A 15,274-nucleotide genomic window follows, 5' to 3' on the forward strand; every position below is an offset into this window, starting at 1 on the left:
GTGTGTATTTTATTATATATTGTTGTGGTGATCACATGTATTTCCACCCCTGTTCTTGTCCAATCTTTTTGTAGCATGTCTGTTACCGGTTGCTTGGCCCAGCATCATTTGCAGCTGTTCTGAAGAGTACACTGTTGGTATTGGAAGACCCATTATCTTGGTCACCATAGACGGTAAGCAATCATTGAAGCTTGAAGCTTGAGGCTATGATGTTAATGTCTATTTACTGTATTTTGAGAAACAAGTTTTATAGTAATGTTAAATTATAAAACGTAATGTTTCCTTTGTTGAAACAGGACGCTATGATCTGTCCCTGCCTTCAATTACCTGCAACTCTTGCTCTGAATCTTGGACTCCTGGACTGAAGGACCTCCAGGCTAGTGGCTACCACCGAGCGAGTTGCCGTTGCGAAGTTCGCTTAGCTGACTGAGGGCTGTTCGAGGTGCGACCCGATAGTCAGAGAATAGTACATTTTCTGGCAAGAGCGTTTTCCCCATAACCTCGCCCGACTAGTAGCCGGCGCTGTGAAACAAGCGTCCCATCAGCACCCATCGACATCCAGGCTCCGCAAATAAAGGAGTCCCTTCTCCCGACAGCAGTATGCCTTGTATTCTTGCATAATAAAGTTAAATGAAAAAGCGTTCCGAGTTCCCACACAGATGTATACAGTGACTTAGACTTGATTGAAAGAACATTTACAAATGTTAAATGTGCAGAGGGAAACTGTCCACTTTTATTGACTAATTCAAACTCTAAAATACATGCGGGCTCTTGGATTACAATATCCTTTGTTAACTTTGAAGAGATGATTAATGTGTCCATTTGTTTTCTTTTGAACATATTTGCATAGGTGTCAGGCAAAGGTATCTGTGGAAAGTCGCAATGGAGAGCTGCAAGAGAGACTTCGAAAAAGTCTGCTTCCAATGTGGATGAAGAGGGCGTGGAGGTAGCTGTGTGTCGTCATGGAATATTGTTTAAGGCACTGAACATGTTCAGAGGGGAGATATATGCATATCCTCTTTTCCTGCACAAAGAGCTGGCGATGGCATACAATATAGACTTCATATGCACATGATATAATGTGCAAATACTACCCGTACTTAAAAAGGTTGTGTCAGTCCATTCCAGATCTGCAACCATTATTGCAGAATAAGCCATTCCTGTCGGTCATGCATGCCAAGAGCCACGCTGCCAAATGTGAAGTAAGTTAACACACACACACACACACACACACACACACACACACACACACACACACACACACACACACACACACACACACACACACACACACACACACACACACACACACACACACACACACACACACACACACACACAGAGGGTGGAAGTGGCTCAGGTATAGCCTGGCTAATAAGCCAGACTAATATCACACAACACTGTCGCGGTATATTAGTCTGGGCTGGCTCCACTTGGATTTAATTTCCCGGGGGGCGGGTTCAAACATTTTCTCTTTGACGCAATTGGTCAGAGCTACTGTCAGTCAAAAGTCTCAAGCATTGAACGTCACTGTACCAAAGCCCGCCCATATTGCATACCGTGTCCCGATTGGTCCGACCTGTTCTCGGTTGTAGGAAAGAGGCGTGCTACTGAGCCTCGCCAGACCGTAATCCGCTGGTAGGCAATTTTTTTTGTGCCAACGGCTGATTCGGTCTGGTTTATTAACCAGGCTAGCTCAGGTAGAGAGGCTGTCTCGGAATCAGATGGTTCCAGGGTTGCCTTGCATGGTTTCCTATGCCATCGGTGAATGTAAAGTGGTTTGGATAAAAGTGCTTTATAAATGCAGTCCATTTACCATGATGAAAATGAGCGAATGTGACTTTTCATTGCACTACAATTCTTTTACAGGTGCAGTGGGGTGGATGGAATCAGGAAGGAGCAGGTTAGTTTTCCAACATGCAGAGAGAATGAATATCAGTGGCGTGCACAGATATACACTAGGGGGTGCTAGAGCACCCCTGCCCTTTTGGCAATGTGCCCTTTTGGAAAAAAAAAATAATAATTCAAAAAATAGCAGATCTACAAGCTCATAGCGCGCCACTCGGTGGCGCGCTATGAGCTTGTAGATCTGCTATTTTTCAATAGCTAAAGCATAACATAATGCTAACACCAAAAGGGGTTCCCGCCCAAAATGGATTAAGGCAACCGGCCGGTTCCACGCGCTGCACAAGGTGCCCTTTTTTAACTTGAGCACCTGCCCCTCTAAATGTCTGTGCACGCCACTGATGAATATGACTAAATAAACTAGATTATTTCACTGTCTGTGAAATATATCTGACATACAATGTTATTTGGTTTTGACCTTGTTTTCCAATTAGGTTTGACTGTTGGTGAGGAAGTTGAACAGGTTAATTCGTTTTTGTCACGTGTTGCAGTGACAACAAAGTACATGACCAAATCTGGTAAGAAAATAATGTTCTCTGTAGTACAGGATTTTTTTTAATATTGCATCAAGTAGCTTATTTACTCTTGCTCACATCCAATAAGTCAAGAAACGTGACAAATACAATTGTTATTGTTATGTTATATGCTGAAATCACTCTGCATTGTAAGAGTTTAAAATGATAAATGTCTTCTTTCATTCATAGCTCGGACAGATATGATTACCATACAAGCACGAGGATGGAATGTGAGGAAAAAGAAACGCCTACACAGTTACCTCTCTCGAAGATATGTCAAGGTACTATACACGCAATGTTTATTTTAGATTTTTTGATTCACTCTCTTAAAGTGGGTGATGGCAGCATCAAATCAAAGCTATTTATAACTGTCTAGTTACATTTCTTATAGTAGATATGGTACATTGGCAGGGGAAATTTAGGGCACGTTCGGAAATACCGCACCGGAGCACACTCGCATATTAGTTTGCATTGCACAGTGCGTGGCACCGAGTGCCGTGCTACGAGCTTGTAGATCTGCTATTTTTGAAAAATCTTGAAAATGCTTTGCTTATGGAGAGTCCCTGGAACAACATATTTTCAGATGGGGGTCGGTGGCCAATTTCATATAATTCTGGGGGTCCTTGACATGGAATTGTATGAGAACCACTGACACAGAAACATAGGTTTTTCAGAAAACTGTCAGGGTTTAGAAGGTATTTGTAGAATCTTTTGTCAGGTCTAGAATGTGATACATGACATCCTGTGTTTTATACACTCCAGAGGAGACAGACAACAACGGTTTACTGACTATGTTTACTGAGACTCACAACATATTCTGAATTTTAGTAGAAACTGTAAAGAAAATTCTAATTCTACCACTAATATCCATTGCAGATCATAAAGAGAACAATTGATGCTGAGACAGACCTTCACACAAAAAAGAGAGATCTGAACATCACCGATGAGGAGCTTCTGCTGTGGATTGAAGATGTCAGGAACTGGGCCATATCAAGTATGCACTGCTTCTAACTCAAAATAATGAAGTGTGGCCATTCTGGACTATTTGAATGTGTGTTTTCTAACCTCTGACAATGTAATCAACAGCTCCAGATGACCTCAGTCCAACTGAAGGAGCTACCGGGCTGCAGCATATGATGGAAAGCTTGGCTTTAAGCATCCAGCAACGTCAGAAACACAAATATAGTCAGAATGGAATGTTCAGATCAACTAAGTTTGTACATTGCTCTTTTGAACAACTGGTTGTTATTATATTGCACTTTAAATCAATAAGACAACATGTTGTTAAAGCTTGGATCGATGTTTTACAATTTTCTTTTTATATTTCTTTCAGACAGCAACAAGGCCCGGCAAGGCATTCGTTCTAAGATTCAGAAGGAGAAAAAGCAACTGGTCGAGGCCATTGCTCTCTACAATGGTCTGGTTTCAGAAGAAGAGACTGTTGGTTCAGTTGACACTGTCCTTGCAGAGGGGCATTTATGGCCACGGGACAATGGTATGTATCTTTACAATCAACTTGTGTGTGTATATATATGAATAAAATATCTGTGATAACACTGTATTTAACCTGAATTCTTACATCAATCTTGTCTCATTGCAGCACATGACATTTCATTAAAGACGAAAAAGATGGTTTTTGACAAAGTCATGCTGCTGCATCGGCTGCGAGAAGAAGACCACATTCTTGTTCAAGAAATGCAGCAACACTGGCTGTCGCTTTGCACCTACTCTAAGCGCCTGCAAGAAGATCTCTCTAGCGACATAATGAAAGAATGTAAATATATTGATACACGTCATGTTATTTCATATGTTAATATAAACAAACAACCATAGCCTGCCCTGCACTCATCACAAAATATTATTGTTTTATTGATTTAAGAAATCCTATATAATCACATTTGATGAAAAAGTAAATGTATCTTTTTCTTCATTAGGTCTTCCAGCAGAATGCACAGCTCTGGAGGCTTATGAGGGACTGCGGTGCATTATTAACCCATTCAGGCCTGACGTCGAAATAAAAAAAAAACGTTCGCTCTGAAAGAATATATATTCAAAGATTTGTGCCGCATTTTTACGATTTTTCAAAAATAGCAGATCTACAAGTTCATAGCGCGCCACTCGGTGGCGCGCTATGAACTTGTAGATCTGCTATTTTTCAATAGCTAAAGTATAACATAATGCTTAGTTAAAACACCAAAAGGGGTTCCCGCCCAGAATGGGTTTAAAGCTATAATATGACACACATGCGTCCTCAGGTCTAAATGGGTTAAAGCGCAACTGGATGAAACGAGAACCTTGATGACGGAGGTGCACGCTGTGTATAAAAGCATTGTTGACCGAAGTGTCCTGCATCAAGTGGAAGAAGTGGAGCAAGAGGAGGAACAGTTATCGGAATATATTATGGACTCTAGTGATGACAGTGATACTGACAGTGACTAGCAGTGGTGGACACGTAGTGGTTACGTTCCACTGTGTTTCTTGTGTGCTGTGTTCTGTCTAGCTCTCTTACCCTCTGTCACTCTCTACAGGCCTGATGTCCCAAATCATCTCAATGTTCAGCCACCAATCCCTTCATCAACTGTGATTTCGTCCCCATTCATCAGCCTCTGATTCCCTAACTTCTCAAACTCCAATCATGCTCCAAATTTCAAGCTGTGACTCCCCAAAATAATCATATTGGAACTCGGGACCCCACACCCTGACAAACACTTGGAATTGTAGGAGTTGAGACATTACATTTAGTTTCACTTGATTCCACAGATAGATATTGTGAAAATGTGTACACTTTGTGTTGGTTTGTTTACTGTTGAGTGGGAAAATGTTTTAGCCCATTAATATCTCTGCTGTCGAGAAGAAACCACCTAACTCCAAAATATTCATTTTGAAAACAAAGCAACACTGCCTCATCTTTTAATTCAATTACTTGCATGAGAGGGGGAGAGGTGGTGGAGTTTAGCAGACAGTTTGAGGGTCCAATGGAGTTAAGAGGTTTTGTTATTTTTAGTACTTTCCATTTTTTAAACACAACAGACGTAAATGGTGTACAATAGATTTATGTAAAAAAAAGAAAAAAGAAAGATTTTTTTAGTTAGGTTTCCTCCTGACAGCAATGATCTGTAAAGGTAGTTACATGTTGAGGTGGTGGGTTGTGTTAAAAGAAATAAAAATGTTGATTTTTCTTTGGTCAATACATTTCTAAAATGTTTATTTTGTGACGAGCCCATATATGTTAGTAATGGAACATAATAGGTGTTGTGTCGAATTGCATTATAAGGATGGTTGAAATTCAATTGAAAGAGATTCACATTTACATCTTCATAAATGGAAATGTCTCAAGTATTGCATGGCAGAAAATCCATTTAATAGACATTTTAGCTGGAGGTGTCATTACCTCCCATACACTTTGAGTGGCGCTGTTTTGACCTGCTGGCGCCATTGACCAAACTAGATAAGAATTAATACTATCATAATTGTCTCCACCAGGCAGGCCGAAGGCATGGGGAGAGAGTATGTTTTGCACTCCGTCCGTGTGTGTGTGTGTGTGTCCGTGTGTCCGTGTGTGTGTCCTTCCGTCCGTCTGTTACCAGCTAATCTCCGGCACCGTTAACCCGGTCGATGCCAAACTTTGCACACACACTCCCTGGATGCCAACGATGAACCTCTGCCCCACATTTTCCAGAACGGCCTGTTATAGCGCCACCAGGAGGCCGCTTTGTGCAAAACAAGTTTTTGGACAGTACACCTACAGATTTTGTCCAAACATCACACAAATTGGTACACAGTCTCTCTAGAGCCATTCAACGAAACAGATCTTTCAGATTTCTCAGACTCCATCCTGATTGGCTAAGATTGGCTTCCAAAGTTCGCAGGAGTGCTCAGTTTCAAACAAAATGCTGCAAATCATGAACACATCATGTGATTTCCGTGAAATTGTGCACGCACATTCCCACTAGGCCGAGGAAGAAATGCCACATGAACATTTTCAACTCAGCCTCATGGTGGCGCTATAACTGGCCGAAAAGTGTTTTTACCTCTAACTGCATGGATCTGTGGATAACTTTGTATGCCAACTCCCTAGAGGCCAAGGAAAAACATTTGCCTGGAATTTTTCACATCTGCTCTTTATAGCGCCACCAGGAGGCCGACATATGTAAAACACATTTTCTAATATTACTCCTTCAGATTTTATCCAAATTTCACGCAAATCAGTACACATGTTCTCCATAGTCATGTGATCAAGACGGGTTTGTTTGATTTATCATAATCCACCCTCATTGGCTACGATTGGCTTCTAAACTTTTCAGGAGTAGCCTGCTTTGTACCCGTTTTGTACAAATCGCCACAACTACTCAACGCAGCGTCCGATTGCGGTGAAACTGCATGCATATTCCCACTAGGCTGAGGAAGAAATGCCACTTGACAGTTTTCGAATCAGCCTCATGGTGGCGCTACAACAGGCCAAGCCGCGTCTCACACACACACACACACACACACACACACACACGTTTATATATTACTCCTACACATTTTGCCAAACATCACACACACTGGTGGAGACCTGTGCCCGGAAGGGCACTTTTTCTAGTTCATTAATGATTCTATCTTGCTACATGAATGAAACTTTCATATTAGATTATTGTGTCATTGTTCATTGTAAGTGAGGGGGGAAAAACAATGGCAAGCAGACGTTTAGTTGTGTTCTACTCTAAGGTTGTTATCCTTAAGTGGCAGCGGTGGCCGAACGGATAGCGGAGCGGTCTTGATACCGGAAGGTCGCTAGTTCGAATCAGCTGTCCGACACGTTAAAATTACCACAGCTGAAGTGCCCTTGAACAAGGCATTGAACCACTACGATGAAATGTGTTCTATGAGCAGGGCCTGGCTGGAAACAAGTTCTTGAGCTTAGCCCAGATACCCTGGGTAAATATAGTAATCATTTCATTTCATTTCATCCAGTCCACATGGGTTCCATAAAATAGATTTAGCTGTCTTGATTGTGCATGTCTCAAATGGAATGATATAAACCAATGGTTCCCAAAGTGGGGTCCTGGGAACCCCAGGGGTCCTTGAGGGAGTTCCAGGGGGTCCCCAACTAAATGATAATTTGGAACCAAATGGACGTTCCATTTGCACACTCCGAGTTAAATTAACATCGATTTTACAATATAAATGGGGGGTCCCAGAGATAGAAATGTCATTAAATTGGGGTCCGTGTCAAACTGGGGGTTTCGACATTATACAGGTTTTGCTAGAGCTGTAAAAAGCTTCTCTTATGGAGGTCCCTGGCATATCTTTTCAAATGGGGGTCCGCGGTCTAATTCGTGTCAATTTGGGGGTCCTTGACATGAAAAGGTTTGGGAACAAATGATGATAGCTATTACTCCAACGAAAGCTTAACACGTTTCAACTCATTAAATATAACGTGGTCCTTGTAACTGACAAATGACAATGTAATGATACTGATCTGCTAAATTTGGAAGAAAAAATAAAACTCAATGTGCAGGCTATTGCAATCAATTCATAAACAGATGAAATAATACAACAATGCTGATTTATTTATTTATTTCCATTTTCAATTCATCAAACCATTTAACGTTTAACATGTAACATTTAAAGACATACAAATAGGTGTGTGGGGGGGGATGAATTAATGGTTCTAAAGGGATTTCCCTGTTTCATCTCCAAATATGTTTTGCATCACCAAATCATTCCTTATTGCTAATTATATTATTATTATTATTATTATTATTATTATTATTATTATTATTATTATTAATACATTTTAAAGGCTGTAAGCTCAATTCATTAGGCATATTGCTAATTATTATTATTATACAGTAAACAAAACAAAACGTCAGTTATACATCAGAGGGGGGAAATAAAAATATTACAGACAGTAAAAACAATTATGTCACGTTACGTGCGTCATCAAATCCCGCCCCTTTTCTGGAAATCAGGAAGGGGATCTCCTCTTACACTGACGCTGAAACATGATCAAAAACGGTCGCAATACGCATAAAACAATTAATTATTGCTAATTATTATTATTATTATTACATTTGAAATGCTGTAAGCACTAATCCTTATTGATAATTACTATTATTATTATTATTATTCATTTGGATCGAAAGTGCTGGAGGGACAGCAAAATAAACAAAACAAAACGTTGTATGCAAACGTTTTCTGGCTATCATTAAAATGAATGCAGATAAGCAAACGTTAAGACCGAACGTTTTCACTGTGAATTACGTTGTCAGAAACGTAATGTAGTAACGTTTGGCCGAAACATCCAATGAGGTCGGGGCACACAACTGAAGATGTGTCATACTGGTGGCACCACGGGATCATTGACAATTCCACCCCACCCAAGAGGTCATCTCCAATCCATTCAATTGTTGTGCTGAATATTTAGGGATCTTTAACAACCAGTCCTATTAAGAATCCTATGGCCCTGTGCTGGACAGACAGATGACAAGTAGGCCTACACAGACAGGCCTGGCCCTGTGCTGGACAGACAGATGACAAGTACACAGACAGGCCTGGCCCTGTGCTGGACAGACATATGACAAGTAGGCCTACACAGACAGGCCTGGCCCTGTGCTGGACAGACAGATGACAAGTACACAGACAGGCCTGGCCCTGTGCTGGACAGACAGATGACAAGTAGGCCTACACTAGGCTTGGGCAATATACCGATATTACCGTTTACCGCGATATTTTAAATCAATACCGGTAATATCGCAGAGTATATAAATAATACCGAATACCGGTAATATCGCGGAGTATATAAAACACCACTCAGTAATACCGAATACCGTCATAATACTAATATCGTAATTTTACCGTCATGTAAATATGAGAGGAGAGGAGAGGAGGGGAGGGGAAATTTTGACTGGAGAGGAGAGGAGAGGAGAGGAGAGGAGAGGAGAGGAGAGGAGAGGAGAGGGGAGGGGAGGGGAGGGGAAGGGAGGGGAAGGGAGGGGAAGGGAGGGGAGGGGACATTTTGACTGGAGAGGAGAGGAGAGGAGAGGAGAGGAGAGGAGAGGAGAGGAGAGGAGAGGAGAGGAGAGGAGAGGAGAGGAGAGGGGAAATCAGCCCGTCAGTGTGATATATTAATGTTTTTTTAATAAAACCGATAATACCGATTATCGCAATATTATTCACGTTATCAATATCGATATCAAAAAATCAATATCGCCCAAGCCTAGCCTACACAGACAGGCCTGGCCCTGTGCTGGACAGACAGATGACAAGTACACAGACAGGCCTGGCCCTGTGCTGGACAGACAGATGACAAGTAGGCCTACACAGACAGGCCTGGCCCTGTGCCAGACAGACAGATGACAAGTACACAGACAGGCCTGGCCCTGTGCTGGACAGACAGATAACAAGTACACAGACAGGCCTGGCCCTGTGCTGGACAGACAGATGCAGGACAGTTGCTACTTGCTACAGTAGATGAACATTGAACTAAATCCCTTTTATTTGCTCACAAGGCAAAGTGCAAAATGTTCTTGTAAACAGTTTTCTGGAAAAACCTATGCTGCTTCCATGTACTTAATGAAGTTGAAGTAATAGAATTAAAAGAAAAATGTTGACCTTTTTTTTGTAAACAATTCACAACAATAAGTGGGTCATTCACGTATGGCTCCAGACCAGAATCACAGCACACCAACAGAACATTTACCTATAGGCTATAGCCAGTATTTAATTTGTAGTTTGGCATAAGGCACTAGATGAACATTGAACTAAAACACTTGTATTTGCTCACAAGGCAAAGTGCAAAATATTCTTGGTAAACAGTTTTCTGAAAAGCTTATGCTGCTTCCAAGTAACATGTACTTAATTAAGTTTAAGTAATAGAAATAAAAGAAAATAATGTGTAAACAGTGAAATAACTGGGTCATTCACTTATGACTCCAGAAGCAGATTGCACATCAACAGAACATTTACCTATCGGCTATAGCCAGTATTTAATTTGTAGTTTTAGCATTGAACTAAAACACTGTTTTTTTCACAAGGCAAAGCCAAAATGTATTTTTTGCTTACAAAGGCATGGTACAAAATTTGACCCAAAGGCTAAGTCAACACACAAATAAAACTTAAATAAAATGCGCTAAGGCAAAGTGCAAAATGTTCTCTTTTCTCAAAAAGTTTAAGTCAAATCAAATACAAAACCTTAAATAAAATGCACTAAAGAAGCCTTACATAACACCACTTCCCTGTTCCCTTACTTAGTTGTCAACACTCTTTGGTCAAGAAAACCAACATGTCAACCTTTGCTGGTTTCAGACATGAACGATCACATGTGACCACATTGCCTGCTGTACTGAAAAGTGTCTCTGATGTTGAACTTGTGGCTGGTATGTACAGGTATTTGCGAGCCAGTTGGCTCAGCATCAGAAAGTGTACCTTACGTTCCTTCCACCAGGAGAGGGGATCTTCCGCTTCATCAAGCTTTGGTGTTGTCATGTAGCTGTTGAGCTCAGCTACAATGGCATACTTCAGCTGCACAGCGGATGCTGCAGGCCCAGGGGCCACCCCGGCACTCTTAAGGAAGGGAGGGTAGAAGACCCTCCGCTGCGCGTCAGGTCTGCCTACGCCTCCCAGCCATTGTAAAATACCCGGTAACCTGAGACCTCTCGTGGCTTATTGCTTTATTGAACTAAAGACAAACATTAAACCTGTGTATAGGAGGGTCTGGTGCCCCTCAAAAATATAAAAACAAGACAAGTTACCTTTTGTGCCACTTGTTCCATTTCTGTCTTCACTCTTGCTTTGGTGGTTCCTAGAGCCGGTATACTCATGTAGTCAAACTTGTATCTTGGATAAAGGAATGTAGCGATGTCTAGGAGCTCCTGACAATCTGGGTCGCTGTATTTATCCTCCATATAGGCTAGGACCTTTGACTTGATTTCCTTGGTAAGGGTTGTGTCGTCACGTTCTGCAGCCAGGAATTTGGTTCTCATCATATGCAGGACTGGCTTCAGGTATGACACGCTTACATACAATTCCCCAGAGAGGGCATCTGTAAACCCCTTGAGAGGCTGCAGGGCGGTGTTTACGGCTTCGAGGGTCTTTTTGTCTTTAGACATAACTTCAGACAAGGCCTTCTCCTGCTCCAAAACCCTCTCCATCATCCTCTGCCTCGAGCCCCATCGTGTAGGACAACTCTCTGATCAATGAATGCTCCTTCAGAAGGACATCCCTCTGTGCCTCACCCAGTGCTCTCTTTTTCTTCCAACTGTGGGAGAAACAGCCAACCATCTCTTTACAGACTCCTGTTGGCCGGCTTACTCTGTTGTCATTTTTCACAGCATTTTCTGGAGGGAGAAAAAAACCCAAACAGAGACGTGGAGAAAGAGATGAGTGAGAGAGCTGTTAACTTTTACAAGATATTACATTTTAACAATTGGGAAATTTATGCAAATGCTTATAAAAGTATTATAAGTATTGCATTTTTCAAACTGATAATGATAAACATGTAATGTATACAGCAAAATACAGTCAGAGCCCTATCTTGCACCACCCTGGCCAATCGAGCTTGTAGATCAGCTATTTGAACTATTTTAAAATGTTAAAAAACTTTGTGAACTGGGAAGTTATGTTTGGGGTGGCGCAAGATATAGCTGTCAACTCTGTAGCTGAGAAATAAATTGAACAAAATACTCAATTTAACTTTAATGCACATAAAGCACTTTACTAGAAAATGCACTAAACAAATAAATCGGAAAGCTAGTTATTGAATACATGAAAATTGTTTTATAGAACTTATACAGAGTTGGTCTGTGACCAAAACATTGCAGCCTGGTCCACTACAACTCCGTTTCAACAGCTTTGATCACGTTTGATCCGTTATCAGTAGTAAAGCACGTCAGGTCCTCTTCTTTCAGCCCCCAGCCAGCCAGACTCTCCTTAAGTCCAGCAGCAATATTCTCTCCCGTATGGTCTTCGGGGAAAGTATACATAGTTTGCAGGCAGCGACTCTTCAACTCAAACTTGTCATCTTCGTTCTGCTTGACCACAGATCGGTGGTTGCTGCGTAGTAGTCCACATTGCTCAACTCCAGTTCAACATCTTTTTTGCACTGCGTGTACAGTTCAGGAATGCCAACTTGACTGAAGTATGTGCGAGATGGTATTGCATATATTCTATCCATCGTTCGGAGCAGTTTTAAACCCGGTTTGTATCAATGGCCACGCTGTCTTTAGCGAGGTAGTATGTTACGGCGTTGGTTACATCACGGTGCCTCCGCAAAGTCCTTTCATACGGAGTGACACTTTCAAACGACTGTTTCAGAGTTGTCTGTTTAGTACTAGACTGGGCTTCACCAGTGCTACTGCTTTGTTTTTCACCTTCTTTGATCATTTACTCGTCGTAGAGGTGCCTGTGGTGTTTGTACAAGTGCTGGCGAAGGTTTGTGGTGTTGCCGCGGGACGTTTTGACTGTACCATGACAGGTCTTGCACAAAACTCGCTTCTGTTGGACGTCTGTGGGGTCAAAACCAAAATAATGCCATAACAGCGAAGTGCCTGACCTCTTTGGGATTATATTGTGCCCATTCTGAGTTTCTTCTGGCTCGGGCTCTGCTGCGTCTGCAGGCGCCATGATTCTTGTTCCTTGCTGCCTGCTGCTGCTAGTAAACAACAAGTTCCACACCACCAACGCATGTAGACGTAAAGCATTCCTTTCTTTTGGGTACTGGGCGCGTGCATGCACTGCAGTCCCATGCACTGCAGGGACACTTCTGATTGGTTAGAATATAGAGCACAGTACAGCAGTGTCGTAAACACTCGAGCAGACTCGCTCCGGTTTAAATAAATAAATAAATACAAATCGCATCCTTTGCGATTCGCTAATCGCGTGGTTTCAAATCGCAATTCCGGTTTGAAAACGATTAATCGTTCAGCCTTATGTGTAAGTGTGGAATGGAGAGCTGTTGCTATGGCGTCTTCTGTAGATCTGTTGGCTCTGTATGCAAACTGGTGGGGGTCAAGTGTGGATGGTAGGCTAGCTGTAATATGACTCCGGACCAGTTTCTCAAAGCACTTCATGATGGTCGGTGTAAGTGCCACTGGCCGGTAGTCATTTAGGCTGCTGACATTTGCCTTTTTAGGGAGGGGAATTATTGTGGAGGACTTCAGGCAGGGTGGAATCAAGCCCTGTTGAAGGGACTGGTTGAATATCTTAGTAAAGACACCCGCCAGTTGATCTGCACTGTCCCTCAAAACCCTTCCTGTCACACCATCCGGTCCTGCAGCTTTCCTTGGGCTGACCGCTCGAAGTGTGCGCTTGACCTCCTGCACCTGTACTGTGAGGCTGATGTGGCTGCTATGCTCTGGTAGGTGTAATGAGGCCTTCAGGGTATTCACCTCGAAACGAGCAAAGTGGTTTAACTCTGCAGGCTGCAGCGCGGTTGCTGGGCTTGTAGTTGGTTATGTGTTTATGTGCCCTCCTGATGCCTTTCAGTTGGATTCTCGCAGCCTTATAAAGTGCCTCGTCTCCTGACCTGAAAGCACTGTCCTTCTGCTTCAGCAGGACTCTGACTTCTCTTGTCATCCAGGGCTTCTGGTTTGGGTACACACGGATGCACCTGTCCACTGTGACTGTGTCTACACAGTGTCTAATATAACAGAGAACAGATGAGGTGTACACCTCCAGGTCCTGGTGTTCCAAAATGTCCCAATCAGTGCTATCAAAACAGTCCTGTAGCTGCTCTGTAGCCTCATCGGTCCACGTTTGAACAGTCCTTGTAGTGAGGGGGGCTTTTTTGTATGCTGGTATGAGGAGCAGGGACATGTGGTCAGAGGAGGCTAGGTGTGGCAGCTGTGTAGCATGCTCAATATTGGAGTAGACTTTATCTAGAGTATTTGCACCTCTAGTGGCACATTTTGCGTGCTGATGGAACTTGGGGAGCACTACTTTCACATTGGCATGGTTAAAGTCACCTGCTATGACATGTACGTACTCCCTCAGGGTGGCTATTTTGCTGAAGGCTAATTGCATCATCCAAGTGGCTAAGGGCCGAGTTATATTCCTTGATCAAATATTTATTTGACCATTTAGCCTACGATACAGGGACAGGCAATGGCCTGAAATGAAAAGTGCACGGTAGGGCATTAAGCAACTAGTCGACTACTCAACTAGTCGACTAGTAAATCCACTAGTCGACCTTGTTGGTACTAGTTGACTAGTTGATAAGATGCCGATGTCCCGTCACTCCCATGTAGCTCCGGGTTGTGGTCGGTCACCGGTCACCTCCCAAACGGCAACTTGCAGACAATTACTGCTGCTGTGTCTGCCGTATGATCCACTCCACACCAAACAAACACGTGCATGTCCACTGTCTCCCCGATCCCCGCTGGTCCGACTTGCTTCCCAACAGTCGTTGAACCGAGGACGTGTTTTAGACCTGTCTGTACTGTAGCTTTTAAACATAGCAACGAGCAAATACACATTCTGTTGATGGCTGTGCGTCTGCCAGGCTCCCACTACGCGATCGACTTTGATGAAGCTTCAAGCTACTAGTACTGGTAGCTCGCAAACCCCTGGTTGGTTACCCCTGGTATAGAGTGGCTAGCATTACTCAAAAATACACAAGAATGGAACATTTCCCATTGTTTTGGCATCTATTGTTAGATATGCCCATAATGACCACGGATATGCTCTAAAAGTGTGAAAAACTTTAATTTAACTACGTCTTTAAAGTACATGTTCATTTGACAGCAAAGTCCTTATTCTATTCCTTCATTCCAGACCAGTGTGTGGAGTCCAGTCTTCAGGTGAAGATCAGTTCCCATTAGGACTATTTCTATTAAACAGGAACCTGGAGACCACCTGGATCTCAGTAAGTT

At 42.5% G+C, this 15,274-nt stretch overlaps 1 protein-coding gene across 1 annotated transcript in view; it reads right to left on the reverse strand.

Moving 5' to 3' along the window:
* Positions 1-11,519: 11,519 nt before the first annotated feature.
* Positions 11,520-15,274, reverse strand: part of LOC306941119 (uncharacterized protein) — a gene marked incomplete at both ends in the record, with an annotated part of 30,577 nt that continues 26,822 nt past the window's right edge. Inside the window, 3 exons of the mRNA XM_079526433.1 lie at positions 11,520-11,664; positions 12,958-13,056; positions 13,930-14,043. Of these exons, the coding sequence (XP_079382559.1) occupies positions 11,520-11,664; positions 12,958-13,056; positions 13,930-14,043 (358 nt within the window). The remainder of the gene's footprint in view (positions 11,665-12,957; positions 13,057-13,929; positions 14,044-15,274) is intronic.

Source organism: Electrona antarctica (assembly GCF_951216825.1).
Source record: "Electrona antarctica genome assembly, chromosome: 17".
In the NCBI taxonomy this organism is placed as follows: domain Eukaryota; kingdom Metazoa; phylum Chordata; class Actinopteri; order Myctophiformes; family Myctophidae; genus Electrona; species Electrona antarctica.